Here is a 19,452-nt window from a genome sequence, read left to right as displayed (position 1 = left end):
CGGAAGGATGAGTCAGCTTTCTTTTTTTCCCGTCATGTTTACATCACACCTACGCTGTGTGAGATCTTTTATATTTCTTACTGTAAATGATTTGTGGTTGTTTTCTGTTGTCTTGTCAATATTTCCATTGTGGAGCCAGGTTAGGATCAGTAAGTAATTACTGTGTGATCTGCACGTAATCCCCTTTACTCAGAACCTTGGAGGCCTGCGGACAATTATGCGTCTCTTTGATGAAGCTGGATTGGTGGCCGATGTGTCACTGGTGACGCTCTCTATTGTTTGTGTCTTAGTTAAACATTACCTTCTGCAAAGCCTCAGCCGGCGCGCTGCGCCGTGACTGAAAAGTTACTGAAGTACATTTACTCAAGTACTATTGTACCTAAAAGTAAAGATTTTAGGTGCTTTACTTTACTTGAATGTTTCCTTTTTAGCCATACATTAAACTTCTGATACACTACATTTTGAAGGTAAATATTGTACTTTTGATTTCACTAAAATTACATTTTGGAGGTAAATATTTTACTTTTGACTTCACTAAAATTACATTTTGGAGGTAAATATTGTACTTTTGACTTCACTAAAATTACTTACAGGTTTAGACTTTATTGAGCTTGTATATGAGCTTGCAGATCTGATATTTTATTGTTGACACAGTGACTTGAATTATAACAAATCTTTTTTTTTTTTAAATACTTTTGTACTATTAGTCAAGTAAAACTGAAGGGCCACTATAGCTACTGTATAACTGTAAAAGTATAGTTTTAAAAGTCGTCAAGTGGATGGCAGTGTTCATAGTGTATCGTGCTTGGTGGGATGGTGCTTAAACTTGAGTATTTCCACATTGGTATTACTACCTTTACTAAAGTAAATAAAGAAGTACTCCTACTCCGTCAGCAGGCTGTCCTGTGACGCCCTCTAGACCACAGGGCCGGCTCACGTGATGTTCAGATCCTAGCCAGGATACCGTTGCCACGTAAACAAGCTTCACACCTGCTGAGTGTGAGCTGTGTGTGTGTTTGCATTACACTATCCTTGTGAGGACCAAATGTACCCACAAGTATTGTAGAATTGAAAGAAAATGAAATTGTGAGGACCGTTTTTTCTGATCCACACATTTTTATTATTGAAATCAGAGGTTAGGATCCGGATTATACACTCATAGCTTAGATTTAGGGGTTGGAAATGGAGTTACACATGATTTATTTGGTATACTTAGTTGCGTGCCTGTGTCATGCATGCACGGTTCAAATGGTTGAACTATAAGCTCCCGACGTGTCGCAGCTGCCACACGTTGTGAGCTTGTAGATCTGCTATTTTTCTGGCAAAATGTATTAATTCGCTCTCCAAGATTGTTTGTCCCGATTGTCCCCACAAGTATAGTAATAGAAACGTGTGTGTGTGACTCTAGTGTGTATGCATCTCTTGCCAGATCAACCGCAGTTACGTAGGCTCGGATCTTTTACTCCTATATATAACTTGGGAAAAGTATGACGTTTTATATGGCTGTTATTTTTTTAAATACATAATTAGATTAAATTAACTAGACAGCCTGAGCTGTTGTCAATTATATACATCCCCCTTTTCCCTCGGTTCAAAGCATTGGTGGAAAGTAACTGAGAATTTGCTGAAGTACATTGAGTATTTCCATTTAGTTTAAACATACTCTCAGACGCAATTGTTGTACTTTTTACCTACTCCACTACACTTACAGTATTTGACAGCTTTAGTTACTAGTTGCATTGGAGTCGAGATTTTGTTGTAATATTCCAAAACATACATTAACCACTTCAGCCCTATTTTATAAAGAGGTGATTTGTAGATCTGCTATTTTCAAAAACATGCAACAAATCTTGAAAACATTGCTGTACTTTTACTTTCGTACTGTATTTGTATTGCAGGTCTTTTACTAATACCACAGTATTTTTATGTTGTGGCGTTGCTACTTTTACTTTACTAAATGATCTGAGTACTTCTTTCACCACAAGTTTGTTTGTTGTTGTTGTCAACGTCTTCATTTGGTCTCTTCCTCTATCGTGGCGTAGTTCGGTGCTCTGCCGTCAGTGCTCTGTTTGGTCTAGGTGGTTATCTGGTCTAGGTGGTTGTCTGGACGTGAGTTTTGCCCCCGGGAAACCCAAATTGACCTGTTTGTAAAGGCTTACGTTGGCGCATGAGATCACCCCTCTGAAAGGAGATATGCTGTAATGGCCGCCCGGTGCATTGGCATCCGACCGTATTCACCAAAGGAGGCTCTTTAAAAAGCAGTGTAATGGCATGCTTAACACCGCCTGTAAAACGGGGCTATTTTTACAGAAATTTTTTTTATGACTCTGCTGTGATTTTTAATTGAGGTCAATGGCTTGGATCAGCCTTCCCCAAATGGCCTTGCACTGTGTGACTCATTTGCTTTTGGCCGGTGCTCTGAGATTGGATTATTAAGTCCAAAACAACATGTTTAGCCCACCGAGGCTCAAGGGTAAGAGCAGTTGTTTCCAAAACATTTTCATGACAAGGACCCACCAAATTGATATGTGATTGGCCGTGTGTGGACCCCCATATGAAAAGATTTGGTGTCAGGGACCCCCAGAAGAGAAGATTTGTGTTTTTCTAAATTATTCCATCCTTTTCACTACTTTGAGAATCACTGACCAGATATTTATTTGACTCCAGATGATATTTGTCCAACTACAAATCCAGAATGATATTTGTCTAACTCCAGATGATATTTATTTTGTCCAACTACAAATCCAGATAATATTTGTCTGACTCCAGATCCAGATTACATTAGTTTTACTCAAGATTATATTTGTCTAACTCCAGATCCAGTTTATTAATGGTCTAACTCCAGTCCTTGTCTTCCACAGTATCCATCCTCTGCTGTGTGTTCATGTTGTTCCTGTTCCTGTCAGAGCTGACGGGATTCATAGCCACTGAAATGTAGGTACACACACACACACACACACACACACACACACACACACACACACACACACACACACACACACACACACACACACACAGAACATGGTCATTGTCAGGTGTAAAACTTGTACCTGTACGTCCAAACCATTCCTTTACAGCAGGGGTCTTCAACGTTTTCAGGCCAAGGACCCCTTAGCTGAGAGAGAGATAAAGCAGGGACCCCCACTACATAGTGTATAAAATTGTGTTGCAGATTAAACATTTTCATAGATTTCTGAGACAGCTTAGACTTGTTTGACAGCACTGTCATCAGTGTAGGTTGTTGCTCACAACACCTCGCAGCGCGAGGCGTTGTGAGCTTGTAGATCGGTTATTCTTGGCTAATGTTCCACACAGAATAGGGATACTAGGGTTCAAGTGGTTAGTGTAGAAAAAAACAAAAAAAAACGTTTTTATCCCACAAAAAATATGGAGGACCCCCTAAGGGTCCTGGACCCCCTGTTGAAGACCCCTGCTTTACAGGAAATGGAAAAAAAAGAACATGTGCTCAAATGGATCCAATGTAGTTAACATTTTATTCGCCAGCTCTGATTAATACCTTTCATTGGTTCAATATTTATGAAATCCACAGGCAGACATACTGTAATAATGACTTTCACTTTCACTCACTTGTGAGCTTGTAGATCATCTATTTTTGCGTGACACACTTGCACGACAAAGTAGGGCATCATTTATTTTTGAAAAAAGAAAGAGAAAAAAAGGTTTATGCCCAGCAGTAATGACGTTATTAGCATCTTTGTCGCCACTCAGGGTAACTGTTGCTGCAAAGTGTGCAATCCACTGACTTGATCATTAATGTCACTGCCGTGGTTATGTTGATGATGATGATGATGATGTGTTCATCTGGCCTGTGTCGTAACCGACAACACAGAGACGGTTTCTCACAGGAAACTGGCCTCATGCATGCGTCAGCTTCTCAGTCTCTGATCAGAGGCCGACGTTTGGCCAGAGAAGCGACAGGAGCGGAAATTGCGCTGACTATAGAGACGCATGACGAGCTATTCTCTTGTGATTAGGTTGAAGATGTTGATGAACTTTTGTACTGAATAACCCAGAAGAGAAATTAGACCTTTGCCCCGGATCCAAACTAGTGAAAATAGTAGATCTACAAGCTCACTTAGTAATTCTCAAGTATTATTATATTTTACATTTATTGCATTTCTTGGTGTGTTTATTTGTTTGTTTTATAGTGTATAAAAACGTATTTAGGGGAAAACCTTTTGAAATATTGTTTAATGTTTAATGTAGGAAAAGAAAGAAATTGGTCCATGACCCACAAATGGGTCCCGACAAACTCTTTGGGAAAAACTGGAATAAAAGACTTGAATTGGCTCTTCAGCTCAGCTCAGTAAGATTTATTTTTATCTTTTTAATTCAACCTTGTCTAACAACTATCATCTCTGTGTCTGTCTGTCTGTGTTGTGGTTTGTTTCGACAGCGTAAATGAGCTGTATGTAGACGATCCCGATAAAAACAGTGGTGGGAAGATAGATGTGAGTTTAAACATCAGTTTGCCAAACTTACACTGTGATTGTGAGTATATAAACATATATCTTAAAATACACCTCTTCATCTCTTCTCTTCATTGTATCTGAACACACTTTTCCTCAATGTATTGCCTAACACAAACAAACACAAAACTAAATATTGAGTGTTTATTATGGGCGTCCTGTACAAGTTAATAACTGTGTTGTGTAAATATTACTGACTATCTTATCAGACTGGCTCGTTATGTTTTCTCATTATCGTTATGGTTTCGTGTCTTATGAGTGGAGGACAAATGAGAATGCAGATAAGTTAGACTAGAAAATGGTTTGTTTACCTGGTTGTGTTGTGTAGCGTCACTAGCGTGGTGTTGTTGTTTTCCCCCCCTCTGTGTTTTACTCGATAATGATAATGAATTTATCTTTGTATCTCTTTTCAAAACAAAGTTATAAAGTGCTGTACAGAACAAAGTTCAAAACAGCAAACAGAAAAAAAGAAAACATCTTGATAAGTTTTAAAATTAGAACGTTCACATGTAGAACGGCTAAGAAAAACACTTGACATAGAGAGAGGTTTTCAAAAGCAACTTCTGATAGTGTAAGTAAGTGTCAATGCATCCAGGCTGGGACCCTCAGGCTTCAATGAGGGCGTTATAGACCCGTCTATAACTCTGAAGTAGCACAAACGGAACGCTTACAGGTCCATTTCTTACAAACACACTCAGTTATGGGGATCCTTGAAAAAAAAAAAACTAACCATTATCAAGTTTCTTGTCTCAAAGCAGGAGGTTTACAAGTGTAAAAAGAAGATATACATTTTGTACCTGCTTCATTGTTTTAGTTCAGTGGTTCTCAAGGTGGATTCCAGGGACTCTCTAGGTTCTTTTTAGTAGGTTATACATTTCCATATGTATACTCTGACAGTGTACAAATGGAACCAAATGAACCCTAACGGGTCCATTTGGTTCCATTTGTATACTGTCAGAGTTAAGGGAATACCATGAGATTTTAAAAGTTTGAGAACCACTGTTTTAGTTGTGTTGAGGAGGAGACAATGTGCCTGAGGGACAGGGAGAACCAGGAGAAATGAAATAATAAAGAGAAACATCGGCGACAGGCATACAATCTAAGTTATCTACATCCATACACATGGTATAATCCAGCCGGTTCAATGTTAAATGAGGTCAGATATAAGGTGCTATAAGGTCAGGCACAAAGTAATGTGTACACTACACACACACACACACACACACACACACACACACACACACACACACACACACACACACACACACACACACACACACACACACGAACGAACATGTGCGCTCGCTAGCAGACGCTTACTCTGTGGTGTACGTGCATTAGAGCAGTACAGTGGAGTTCATATATCACATGGATTAACTTGTACTATACTGTGATGTCATGATAGGGTGCAGTCATCTCATATTATGACTCCTCTTTGAAAATATGCCCAACGCACGCACGCACGCACGCACGCACACACACACACACACACACACACAAATCAAAAACATAAAAAGAAAATATATCTATTTTCAAAAATGGCAAAAAAAAACTAAAGGTTGTGTAAAGAATTACGTTGAGTTTGTGCGTAAACTTGTGCATTATGTGTGTGTGTATTTGAATGAGTGTGTGTGTGGTGTGAGTAAGAGTGTGTTATGTTGGCTTGAAGTCACACAGCTGTGGAACATGTGTTTTGTAAAGGTCTCATTCTTTGTGCTCCTGCTGTTACTAATGAATGAATCTGAATGTAATGTAATTACTAATGCTATCTGAATGGAGTTTAATTAGTAATTACTAATGCTATGTGAATGTAGTTTTATCAGCTTCACTTCACTTCATACGTACGAACATCATACATCCTTAATTAGCTGTCTTAACTCCAGTTCACTGGAATGCATTATTAAAGACGTATTCTGCCCTGCCCCTGCTTGCGTCTGTGAGTTAGTATATTGTTACTGTCGGGCAGAAACCTCTCCATAGTTCAACTTTTTGTTTATTCACAAATTAAAGGTAGGGTGAGTGATTTCACTTAAGTTTCAGTTCTCATGTAGGTGACAGACGGGAACCCTCCTCCAATCATGATCAAGTGGAGGCGGGCCTTGGTGAGCACAAGGCCCGCCCCCACTCGACCATGATTGGAGGAAGGCCCAGCTCTATCCTAATTGGAGGAAAACCTGTCACCCAACAGTTTTGGTGGAGCAACTGAAACTGCTTTTTTCTCCTGACGGGATAAGGCTGAAGTCCAAATATGGACCAAACACTCTATAGTAACTAGTACTATCAGAACATAGACCCATTTTGTTATTATTTGAATTAAATTAAATCGCTTACCCTACCTTTAATGCCCTACTTTGTCGTTTGACATTGTCGTGAAAAAGTAGCGAAAATCGAGCTTGTAGATCAGCCAGTTTCGCAATTTTTTAGAAACAAATTAAAGTCAATGTGGATTGATTGATTCATTAAATACTTGCATTCCACATGTCGGTGGCAGAGTAGTAGATCTGTTTGTTCAAAACAAATTGGGTAGTACCAACAATTATCAACAAGAGAGTGTGACTACAAATAGGAATGGGACGATATGAACATTTCATGTCACGATTATTGTGACCAAAGAAATTGCGATTTACGATATTACCACGATAATCAAAATATCCCCGACATCCATTATCCTGGGGCAGAACATTTGCCAAAACATTGCCGATCTATAAGCTCACAACGCCTCACGTTTGCTACGCATTGTAAGCTTGTAGATCGGCAATTTTTTGGCAAAGATTTGGGAGAGCAAAAAAAAGTTATTTACAGGTCCGTTTTACCAATTATAGAGAGTTTAAGTGGTACTACTGGATATGCAGCTCAGCGAATAAAAGGCGACTTGATCCCAATGCATGACGGAGGACGATTTCATGATAGATTAAATCTCCACGATACGATTATTGTGAGTGTTTTTTTTTTAATCACAAACGATAACGATTATCATCCCATCCCTAACTACAAATAATGACCACATTGCATCCTTTGGAACACAGCTTATTTCTTCCATTTCCTGAAAAAGTTAACAGTTTGGGACATGTGATGACGTTGTTTTGTGCGTCAGGTCATACTTTGCCATATCAAACATCCATCACCCCAAATCCAACGTGTACATTAAGAACGGAGACATCGTTTCATCACGGAAACGCTTCTGTTTTTCCATCCGTCCTTCGCTGTGTGTATCCTTTCCTCTATGCACGACACTTCCACAGTTAGACACACACTGCGCTGTGCGCTGACCTTTACAGATCGCCAGAATATGATTTGTGACTTGATGGAAAAGCAGAAAATGTGCAATAACCTTTTAATAATAATCCTCCCCCACCCCACACACATCCGCTGTATGTGGAAAAGCTTTAAATGTTGCGTGGCCCCAGCCAGACAGACAGCCAGACAGCCAAGCAGAGCACTCGTTGACTTAGATTAACGCTGCTCTGCATTTGGAGAGTTTGCCGTTTTTGGGTTAGACGGCCGAGGATGAACTTGGGTTGCAAATGCCAAAGGTGACTCTTCTTGGTGGCATGTGGCCACGTCACTGCTTCATCCAGCCAACGTTGGCTGGGAGCCAGCCAGCCAGCCAGTCAGCCAGCCTGAGCAAGCCAGCCAGCCAGCTAGGGATGTGACGATATGAGAATTTCATATATCACGATTATAGTGACAAAAGAAGCCGCGATTTACGATATTATCGCGATAATCAAAATCCATTATCATAACCATGGTGGAACATTTGTCGTAACGCGTTGTGAGCTTGTAGATCAGCTATTTCTTGGGAAAGACATTCGATACAGAGTGAAAAAAAGACTGTATCAAGTATGTATATTTATTAGCTTACCAATTATAGAGGATTTAAGTGGTACCGGAGATGCCGCTCTGCAAATAAAAGGAGAGTTGATCCCAGTGCATGACGGAGGACGATATCACGATAAATGAAATCTCCACAATATGATTATCGTGAGTGTTTTTCATCACGATAAACGATAATATCACTTATCGTCCCATCCCTACAGCCAGCCAGTCAGTCAGTCAATATACGTAGACGGGGTTCTGAAAATAAGCCCATGGCAGCCCCAGCGTGCCAAAACACAGTGCAGGGATGAGAGGGAGGGAGAGAGGGGAAGGCTGTGTGTGTGTGTGTGTGTGTGTGTGTGTGTGTGTGTGTGTGTGTGTGTGTGTGTGTGTGTGTGTGTGTGTGTGTGTGTGTGTGTGTGTGTGTGTGTGTGTGTGTGTGTGTGTGTGTGTGTGTGTGTGTGTGTGTGTGTGTGTGTGTGTGTGTGTGTGTGTGTGTGTGTGTGTGTGTGTGTGAGTGAGAGAGGGGGGCACTCGGGGTAAATGGAAAAAGCCAGCCAGAGTGTGACGGATGGAAGGAGCTATCATGTCACTCTGGGTCAGGTGGAGACCTTGTATGTCCACAACCGTTACTATTTAGGAAATGGAAAAAAGAAACCTGTGTTCCGATGGTTATTTATTATCTGGTCACAAGCTCTGGTTAATGCCTTTCATTGGTTCAGTATTTATATATGCACTTTCTTCCAGTGGACATTCTTTTGTGTTAAAATAGACAATCTACAGCCTCACAATGAGAACATAGTTCAAATCCATATTTCAACAAAGTTAAAATAATGGAGTTGCAAGGTTTCTCCCCAACAATATCACAGGTATAGACTCTGCTTGTTCAGAATCAGAATGTTCACACAAACACGTCCACATTTCTCTCCACTTTCTCTCTGCTCCACCAACAAGTGCTTATTTTTGTTTGTTAGTTGACTTCCTGTGAAAACATTGGTACACATTATTTTCTCATCCATCTCTCTCTCTCTCTCTGTCTCTATCTCTCTGTCTGTCTGTCTGTCTCTCTCTCTCTCTCTCTGTTTCTGTCTCTCTCTGCGTGTCTGTGTCTGTGTCTCTGCCTGCCTGTCTGTCTCTGTCTCTGTGCCCTGCGTGTGGTGCTGATCAGTGGTGGGTCTGGACATCCAGGATGAGATGGGTCGTCATGAGGTCGGCCACATAGACAACTCCATGAAGGTGGCTCTGAACGACGGCTACGGCTGCCGCTTCGAGGGCGAGTTCACCATCAACAAAGTATGGCCCCGCTTCTGGTGTCACAACACAACACAACACACGAAGAGTAGAAAGTAGTCCAGTCATTATGCAAAATGTCCCATTTCACACCTTTTCAAATGTAGAAAATGTAGAAAAATCTCCTTAAAAAGTTCTACGAGCTCACAATGCGGTTGTAGATCGTCTATTTTCAAAACTACTTGTAACTAGTAAAGTTGTCAAATGATTGTAGTGTAAGTAATAAGTACGATATTTGTCCCAGATGTAGTGCAGTAAAGTATTGAACATTGGTAATACTCCAGTCAAGTAAAAAATACCTCAAAAGTGTACGTAAGCATATTACTAGAATACATGTACTTGGATACATTACACCACTGGACACTCCCCGTTGTTAGGAAAATTGTCCTCAATGTAAAGCAGGCACACACACACACACACACACACACACACACACACACACACACACACACACACACACACACACACACACACACACACACACACACACACACACACACACACACACACACACACACACACACACACAGACACACACGCACGCACAAGTAATTGCATTAGCTGGCTTACATTAAGCAGCCTGGCCAAGTAGAAGTTTAGGATTAACGTGGAACTGAGCCTGTTGGATCATGTGCTGTGTGTCTACTTAAATTAAGACATTTAATAAAGCGCTTGCGTGCTTTATTAGGCTGAGCGCTTGCGTGCGTGGGGAATGTGGGCAGCCTGCGTATTCAATCTCAAATTGGGTTGTGTTTAATCCGTTTAGACCGGGACACAGAGTCGCCTTAGATTTTAACCACTTTAAACATAATTTTATGTTTTAACTATTGAGAAATAGCAGATATACAAGCTTGCAGATCTGCTATTTTTGAAAAGTCATGAAAACTTTTGCAAGTCTTATATTGACCCGATTATACAAATGTCTCCTAAATCCCTCTTCTAAATCAGTGGTTCTAAAACGCTTTCATGTCAGTGGAACTTCATAATTACATATATTTGGCCACGGACCCCCATCTCAAAATATGTTGTTCCAGGGACCCCCAGAAGCAGAGATTTGAGTTGCAAACTTTTTTTGAAAAAGATATATTCAAAGATTTGACAAAAGATCTCAGAGTTACTACAGGGGGTCCTTCAAATCTTTGTGTGATGGAAACCTTTTTTCTCCTTTTTTATATTAAAGGTATATTCAGTGATTGTATTTCATTCAAATAAAAATATAATTGGTACATTTTCCATTCATTCTCCCCACTAGAATGTGTGCTGACCATAGGACTTCCACCATGGCCCGTGTTACGAGCATAGTTAGATTCGGTTTTCAGAGGTGGCCAGCCAGTCCTCGACCAAGCAGGGTAGAGTATGGCCGTAGTTATGTTATGATGTTTAGTTATGATGGTTAAAATAAAAGTTTTGAGAAGCACAGTCGCTCTGAATTAAGAACGTCTGCTAAAATGCCTAGATTGTAAACTACTGGACTCATAAAATGCCACAGTCTCGTAGAAAATCAGTATCATACATATCCTGAAGCTGGAGATGTAGGCCTACCGATATTCAGTGATTGTGTCATATGATCAAAACGTGAACATTATAATGGTGTAAAGAAAATCTATAAAAAACTAAACATTTCCACGCTGTAAGTTCAGTAACGGACAAGATGACCCCCGGCCACTTTCATTATCACTGAATGCACCTTTAACCACTTTAACAACGTCCATATTCTGAGAACTTTAGCCAAAAATAGCAGATCTACAAGCTCACAACACCTCGCAGCTGAGCTTGTAGATCTGCTATTTTCAGCAAAGAGGTTTGGTGTTCAGGTGGAAAAGAGCGGACATATTCAAGTGGTTAAATATCTGAAAACACACATTGACATGAATCCAAAATTCACTGATGATTGTGCTGTCAAACAATTAAACTATATGGAATCTATGAAAAAGCTGTGGGGTCCCCGCTTCATCTCTCTCTCAACTAAGGGGTCCTTGGCCTGAAAACGTTGAGGACCCCTGGTCTAAATGGGTTAAATGGAAGGCATCACGCTGCATGTTCACATCATCAGTCCTGGGACCTCTCTCTCCAGACGTGCTCTCTCCAACAACATCGCCCACGTTCTGCGTCACTGTTGTTCCAGCGGCCTCGAAAATGATTAACCCGACAGTTGTACGCTTTAACACGCTTAACTTAGTTTAAGGTCCCACTCTGACGACTGAGCGAGTGGGAGAGTTCTCTTTGTGAATAATGGAGGGCCGTCAAGTGGAACATGAACAGGTAGTTGGGTGTTTAGCCATGCGGAAAGCAAAAACGGGACGTTCTGATTTCCCTGCCGAGTTTTGTATTCTGACCACGGCGTCAACGCACAGTGGCACGTGTCACTGTCAACTGGTTGACCCAAGTGTGTGTGTGTGTGTGTGTGTGTGTGTGTGTGCGCGCATTAAAGTTCTCAGAAAAGCAAAAAGGTTCAATCAAATCTAGTGGAATAAATAGTAGAATTCTAGAATTGATACACTTCTAAAGCACTTGTCATCTCAGTCAGGTGGAGTGGAAACCCCATATGTCAAACTGTTACTTTTCAAATTCAAAATTGGTAAAAGTAGCAGATCTACGAGCTCAAAACGCATGCTTCGCGCAGATTTTCAAGCTTGTAGTTCTGCAATTTTTTATACTTTTGTTTGACACTGTAGTATGATCAAGTAGGGCGTTAATTTACGAAAAAACACAAAAGTTAAAATATTGAGATATGAGGATTGAGGATTCTGCCCAACAGCAATGGTATATTGAGGGTTCCAGGGATACAACATGTATCAAATGGGGGCCTAGAATTATTTAATGCTTTAGCCATTGAGAAATAGCAGATATACAAGCTCAAAGCGTGGCACCGAGTGCTGCACTGCAAGCTTGTAGATCTGCTATTTTTCAAAAGTCGTGAAATCTTTTGCAAATCTTTGAATATGTCATTTTCAAAGCAAACCTTTGTAACTCAAATCTTTGCTACTGGAGATCCCTGGATCAACATATTTTGAGATGGGGTCCGCGGCCAAATATATATAATTTTAGGGGTCCTTAGACATGAAAAAGTTTGAGAACCACTGACATAGAAACATGCGTTTTCCAAAAAACCTTAGAAGAATTTAGAATAGTGTCAAAATATTCAAAGACTTTTCAGACAATGTCAGACAATAATCTATTGATATGCATACAGGCTTGTCCCTTTGTCAATTTTCAGGACTTTTGAAAAATAGCAGATCTACGAGCTCGCAGCGCGGCACTCCGTACCACGCTGTGAGCTTATATATCTGCTATTTTTTCCCCCCGGTCTAAATGGGTTAATGCTTATCAAACTGGGGTCGGGGGACCTTGAAATGCAGAAGGTTGAGAACGGCTGTCCTAACGTGTGATTCTGTGCCCACCTGCAGGTCCCTGGGAACTTTCACGTGTCGACACACAGCGCCACGGCGCAGCCTCAGAGTCCTGACATGACACACACCATCCACCGGCTCACCTTTGGAGAGAAGCTGCAGGTCACACACGCACCCACCCACCCACCCACACGTACGCACACACACGTACGCACACACACACACACACACACACACACACACACACACACACACACACACAGGCTGAGCGTTGGAGAGGCGCTACAGGTCTGAAATGCCACTTCCTGTTTGTTTCCTGTTCATGCCTATCTCACTTCCTGTCTTATCTGGCTCTCTATCGGCCACAAAGATAACCTACGATCTCTATCTTGTACGTGGGTGTTATTTTTAGCACGCAACGTGGCCACACAGCAAATTGTAACTTAGGTTACACACACAACTCTGATGTAAACACACACTCAGTCAGTGGTGTGTTCTAGAGTGTAGTAGACGAACGTTAGTTACCTTCCATTTCATACAGCAAAATGCAGTTTGAATAGGAAAAGTGAGCCTGGTCTATTGTTAAGTTAAATGTGTGAATTGCATGCGGTCATTTCCTTTTATCGCCTCAAGAAAGACACACATTCCATAACATAAGACGCCACGCAACATTGCCACGAAAACGTCCACTGATGTCCACTGTCTTGCTGCCCCCAGCCCCTCCCACCTGAGCGTATCCGATGGAGGTTTCGCGAGAGCAGACGCTTTCTCTCATTTTCTTCTTAGGGGTGTATCGATATAGTAACTGAATCGAAAAATCGATTTTAATTTGCAATGATCTAATATATTGTTTTCAAAAGCAAAATATCATACCGCTTTGGCTTTGTATCGTATCATTTAAACTTTTTTGGTGCCATGATTTTTTCTCTTCAATGTCCCACGATGCCATGGTCTCCATAGACTTCCATGTAATTTATAGTGCACGCCCATGCCTACATGATGCACCACGTGTGTGCCCACTGTTCACAGCTTTCAAACAAAAAAATCCGCTTGGAAATCCGTTCAGGCATTCATGATTTATCAGCCATTATGTTTTCTTCAGATGTAAACAAACATGGCTGCCATGTTTGAAAGAATGGGTTGGTATGGGGGTTAAACATGCAATTTCGCGATCGCGATCATGCCTAATACATTTCTGGAGGTCCAAAAAACATTTTTGACAAAAAAAATTTGGGGGAAAAAAAAAAATGTTTTTCTTCAAAAACGGCCCAAACTCGGGGTTGGCACAGCGTTGGTACCAATACAAACTCGGGGTTGGCACCATATGTGTTAAAATGTGGTAATCGGTATCGAATCGTTTTGCTGTGGAAATAATTGATTTCATGGAAACTAAGTATTTGTGCCTTGTATTTGGCAATTTTAAGAGGGAAAATGAAATAGGGGGGTCGAAGTACCTTTCCATTCCATATAGCTGCTCTTGGTCTATCGATAAATGTGTGTAATCTCTGTGTTCATGTCAAGGTGGGTTTGTCCATATGTGTTGAAATATAATGTCCATGTATTTGCTAGAGAATCACAGCGTTCACTTCCATAATAATAGATTTTTTGCACGTTTTACACAGATTTAATTTCTTTGCTAAATTGTTACTATATCGATTTTAAATCATTGAATCGTATCGTATCGCCACGATTGAACCAAATCGTCCATGTATCGTGATGCGTATCGTATCGTTACGCCCCTACTACGTATACCCTTTATCACGGTAGAACACACCACTGCACACAGTGATAGATCAAATCAATGTGGGTTGTATAAATATGTCTTGTCTCTCCCATATGTCTCACAGGAGGTACATAAAGTTCAAGGTGCATTCAATGCGTTAGGAGGAGCTGACAGGATGGCATCAAACCGTACGTCTGCATGCTTTATTATATGTTTCATACCAGTGATTCAGGACAACCCAGTTCCATATGCTTTGGTCCATGAACCCCTATTTGATACAAGATTTCATTGCTGAATTTTATAGCAGAAACCTATTATCTCCATGTTTTAACTTTGTGTAGTACAGCGTCGCACAAAAGCATCAAAAGTAGCAGATCCACAAGTTCGAAACGTGGCTGAGATGATATCCCCCCAAAAAAAGAAAAGAAAAACATAATTATTTGTCTCGCATCACAAGAGAAAATCTAAACAAAAATGTGCTTCTCAGTTATTTTGATTAAAGGACAACTTTGTTTTTTTTTTTACAACAAGGGTTCATATTTTAGATTGTAATTAGAGAAAAGAAAAGATGAGTGTTAAAACGTTTTCATTGACTGCTTTCTATCATTTTAGCGATTTTAATTCCCAAGATGCACCACAATATTTCATAGGCAGATGTGACTTATGGGGGCTAGTAGTGTTACTGTAAATAGTAGTAAAGAAATTGACTGCTTATTTTGTCTAAAAAGACATATTTAGGCACTTGCAAGTTGCACACATGCCCCCATGCACTGAAACCAAAGTCATTAAAATTGCTAAAACAATAGAAAGTAAATGAAAACATTTTAACACTCATCTCTACTTTTCTCTAATTACAATCTAAAATATGAACCCTTGTTGTAAAAAACAAGTTGTCCTTTAACCTTAATGTTCCTGATGCAGGCATCAGGAACATTAAGTCTGTTTTCCACATATTGGTTTTCGATATACACTTTGGGTTAATTTGCCCAGCGCCCACTGTAGCTGACAATGCTGTTCGCAGGACGCTCTCCCCGTCGTGACCCAGTTGGCGTGACCCATGGGAATTCTGGGAACAAGAGTCTTTTATGGTGTGTTGACATCTAATGAAGCTTTTCCAAGTAGAGCAATCACGTCTGGTTGAGGGAACGAGTAAAGAGAGAGGCATAGTAACGTGTGGAGGCCATATGTTACAGGCTGAGTCCATCCCTGCACGTAAACCACGTAATCAGCGTTGCATTGGTGATGCAATGTTTGGGGAGGAAGCAAATTTAATGACGTCGCGCGCACGTCGCTTAACACCTACACAACAGGGGGTAACAGGTCAGACAATGATCTATTGATATGCATACTGGCTCGTCCCTTTGTTAAATCACCCTGGTGTGACGCGACAGCGTTTGTAAAGGTTGTCGAGGTGTGAACTTGTGCGTAGTTTTTTGCATCGATGCATGTCCGTGCGCGTGAGAGGTGTGACACTGCACGTAATATCTCACTCACAGCCTCTCAAAGTCAAAACCTTTGAGCTTGTTGATCTGCTACTTGGTGTCAAACCATAAACAGGGTCTTGTCAAAGGTCATGTCCAACTTAGGCTTGGGTCTTAATGTGTCTCAACAGAAGAGGAGGGGGACCGAATACAACATAGAAGTTACATTGAATTAAACATCCTAACATTATACCAGATTGGACAAGATAACATTACAGTCACATGCTGCAGCTTTTACCCATTTGGTCCTGTGTGTGTGTGTGTGTGTGTGTGTGTGTGTGTGTGTGTGTGTGTGTGTGTGTGTGTGTGTGTGTGTGTGTGTGTGTGTGTGTGTGTGTGTGTGTGTGTGTGTGTGTGTGTGTGTGTGTGTGTGTGTGTGTGTGTAATGCACAATCATTGTAAAGCGCCTTGGATAAAGGAGCTATATGAATGAACCATTTACCATTTAGAAGTGTGTCACCTACGCTTGGCTGCTGGCCCACACCGCACGGTGTTATCAAGAGACACCTAGTGGCCAGTCATGGAATAGAACTTCCACTAAATGGAAAGAGTGAATCCTAACAGCTCACATTGTGCCTCAAGTAAATGACTGGTTTCACTAGGTTTCTCTAGGTTGCATCATTTGCTGAATCAAGCATCCATTTTTAGGTCAAAAAAGACATGCTTTATTTTTTTTATATATATATTTTTGGGGGCTTTTTTATGCCTTTATTGACAGACAGTTAGACAGACCGGAAACGGTGGGAAAGACGGGGAGAGACGTGCAGCAAACCTGGGTCGGGCTCGGGAATCGAACCAGCGACCTGCCGCAGGCTACACAAAGCCTTATGTATATGTGCCTAGACCAGTAGGCCATCGTGGGCACAAGACATGCTTTATAAAAATGTATTTATTTTATTTCCTTTTGTTTGTCATTGCAGCTCTGGCCTCACATGACTACATATTGAAGATTGTTCCAACGGTTTATGAACATCTGGGAGGCAAACAGAGATTCTCATACCAGTACACAGTAGCCAACAAGGTATTGTTTCATCTCCCACTACTCTCTCTCTCTGTGTGTGTGTGTGTGTGTGTGTGTGTGTGTGTGTGTGTGTGTGTGTGTGTGTGTGTGTGTGTGTGTGTGTGTGTGTGTGTGTGTGTGTGTGTGTGTGTGTGTGTGTGTGTGTGTGTGTGTGTGTGAGTGAGAGACTGTGTGTGTTAGTTTGTGTGTGTTAGTTTACCTCCCTTTTCCTTTATTGTGTTCAGGTTTAAAGGAGTAGTTCACCCCCAAAATGGACTTTTTTTCTATTGATTAGTCACGCCATGGAGACTAGAGTTCAATAATATTTTTTGTTTTTTGTCGCATTCCTAAGACAAAAATGTGATAACAAAACATTTACCCCCATTCGTTCTGGATGGGGACCCGTTTCGAAATGGAATCAATGGTGGTAAATTTACTGTAATCAATTTTTTGTCTTAGGAATGTGACAAAAAACTAAAAGATATTATTGAACTCTAGTCTCCATGGCATGACTAATCAATAGAAAAAAATGCATTTTGGGGGTGAACTACTCCTTTAAGGGCTGTTCACACTGAGCACTTTAACTATCATTCATTGTATTCCTTTTTATAATTGGTGTGAACTTTGCCATCACCTTGGCTTAGAACGATTTTTAAAACAATATTTTTATAGTCATATTGCTCAGTGTGAATGGCCCTTAAATCAATACCAAGACACCACACTTTGTTTATAGTGCGATGTTGTTATTGGTTTAAATTGGTTATAAAATACATGTACAACACTGCTTCCTGTTGATATTATCTTAACAACGTAGTTCAAAAGCTACGGAAAATTACCTTTTGAACCATTTGTAAGTGGAAGCACAATAGCCTATAATATATCCTCGATAAAAACAAAAAGCATTCTCAGCTTTGCTTAAAAAAAGAAAGAAAAAACTCCCGCCCCTTCACACGATCCCACACACACACACACACACACACACACACACACACACACACACACACACACACACGTTACTATGCCTCCCACTTAACTCGTCCACTCAACCTGATGTGATTGCTCACCCTTTAACTACTGTACTTCTGGAAAATCGTCATTAGCTGTCAACCCACCATAAAAGACTCTTGTTCCCAGAATTCCCACGTTCGTCAGCCGGGCTGGGAAACGGAGAGCGTCCTCCTCGCAACAGTGTCAGCTACAGAGGGCGCTGGGAAAACCCAACCCAAAATATACCGAGAACCAATATGTGGAACAAATAACCAGCTTGGCCCATTATAACTGGGAAAGCGTAGACCTGTGTCGTTTTAGATTTCAACGTTGGCTGAACATTTTAGAAACATTTTGAAAGTGCTTGAAAAATGTTGAATCATTTGGAATTACGGAAAGGTTTGAGATCTACTGATTCAGTAGCCTGGGTACCAGTCTGCTATGCTATGTTCTGTGTATTGGTTTTGTCACTTCGCTTCTCAGTCTGGCAAGCCCTCCATTTGACTCGTATCTCCGAACGTCATCTGTTACGTAGGCAACGTTATTGCTGATTGGATGTTGTTCCAACGAATCAGAGAGTAGGGTTAGGGTAGCTATACGTCATCGGTTAGCCAATACACAATGGTGTATTTGTCCCGCCCCGCAAAACAGACCAATCAGAAGCGGCGAGTGGGTTCCACTCGTTTTCTATGTCCCGCCTCCCTTGGAGATACGAGCCTGGCCAGACTGAGATAGTCCATGGGCCATACGAGATGTCGGTATCGGAAAGCTCTATATCTGTAGATTATATCTGTAGATTATAATTTGTTTTGATGACCCTTTCTGAGACACAGCTAAATTGGTGTTATCAGCCGCTAGAGTTGGTGTCCCATTAACTTTACACTAGAAAAAAGCCCCTGCGGGGGCCTGGCCCCTTATGTAAAAGTCCCCTGTACTCAAGAGATGGATACAGTCCAGAGGGCAGCTAAGCAATACAAATGTAGGATAGCTCAACATTAAATATGCAGTTTGTTCCAAAATGCAAAATGGTGTAAAATGTTGAGTCTGTAAGATGTATACAATAGTTTCAGAAATACAAACCCCTCAGGTACAGGGTGGCCTGCTCTGTTTTGGCTGGGTGGGTTATAATAAGATAGAAAAAAAGCACGTGGACTTCAGTCCAGGCCCGGCCCGTGGCCCGTTTGGTGCCGCTATTTAAAGGCCGAGCCCGGCCCGAAGCCCGTCGCCTTATTATTAATTCATTATTTGTGTGCGTGGCTTTCACTGCTGTGCGCTGCAGCTGCACTCTCAAGGGGAGTCCATACTGTCACAGACC

At 41.1% G+C, this 19,452-nt stretch overlaps 1 protein-coding gene across 1 annotated transcript in view; it reads left to right on the top strand.

The window, feature by feature from the left end:
• The window catches only part of ergic1 (endoplasmic reticulum-golgi intermediate compartment 1), a 50,083-nt gene that overhangs the window by 22,046 nt on the left and 8,585 nt on the right, over positions 1-19,452 (top strand). The window contains exons 3-8 of the mRNA XM_080746313.1: positions 2,862-2,934; positions 4,418-4,512; positions 9,475-9,599; positions 13,004-13,108; positions 14,794-14,857; positions 17,071-17,171. Of these exons, the coding sequence (XP_080602439.1) occupies positions 2,862-2,934; positions 4,418-4,512; positions 9,475-9,599; positions 13,004-13,108; positions 14,794-14,857; positions 17,071-17,171 (563 nt within the window). The remainder of the gene's footprint in view (positions 1-2,861; positions 2,935-4,417; positions 4,513-9,474; positions 9,600-13,003; positions 13,109-14,793; positions 14,858-17,070; positions 17,172-19,452) is intronic.

This window comes from Nannobrachium achirus, assembly GCF_963921795.1.
Source record: "Nannobrachium achirus genome assembly, chromosome: 17".
Taxonomy (NCBI): Eukaryota; Metazoa; Chordata; class Actinopteri; order Myctophiformes; family Myctophidae; genus Nannobrachium; species Nannobrachium achirus.
This window is presented reverse-complemented; position numbering and strand designations above follow the sequence as displayed.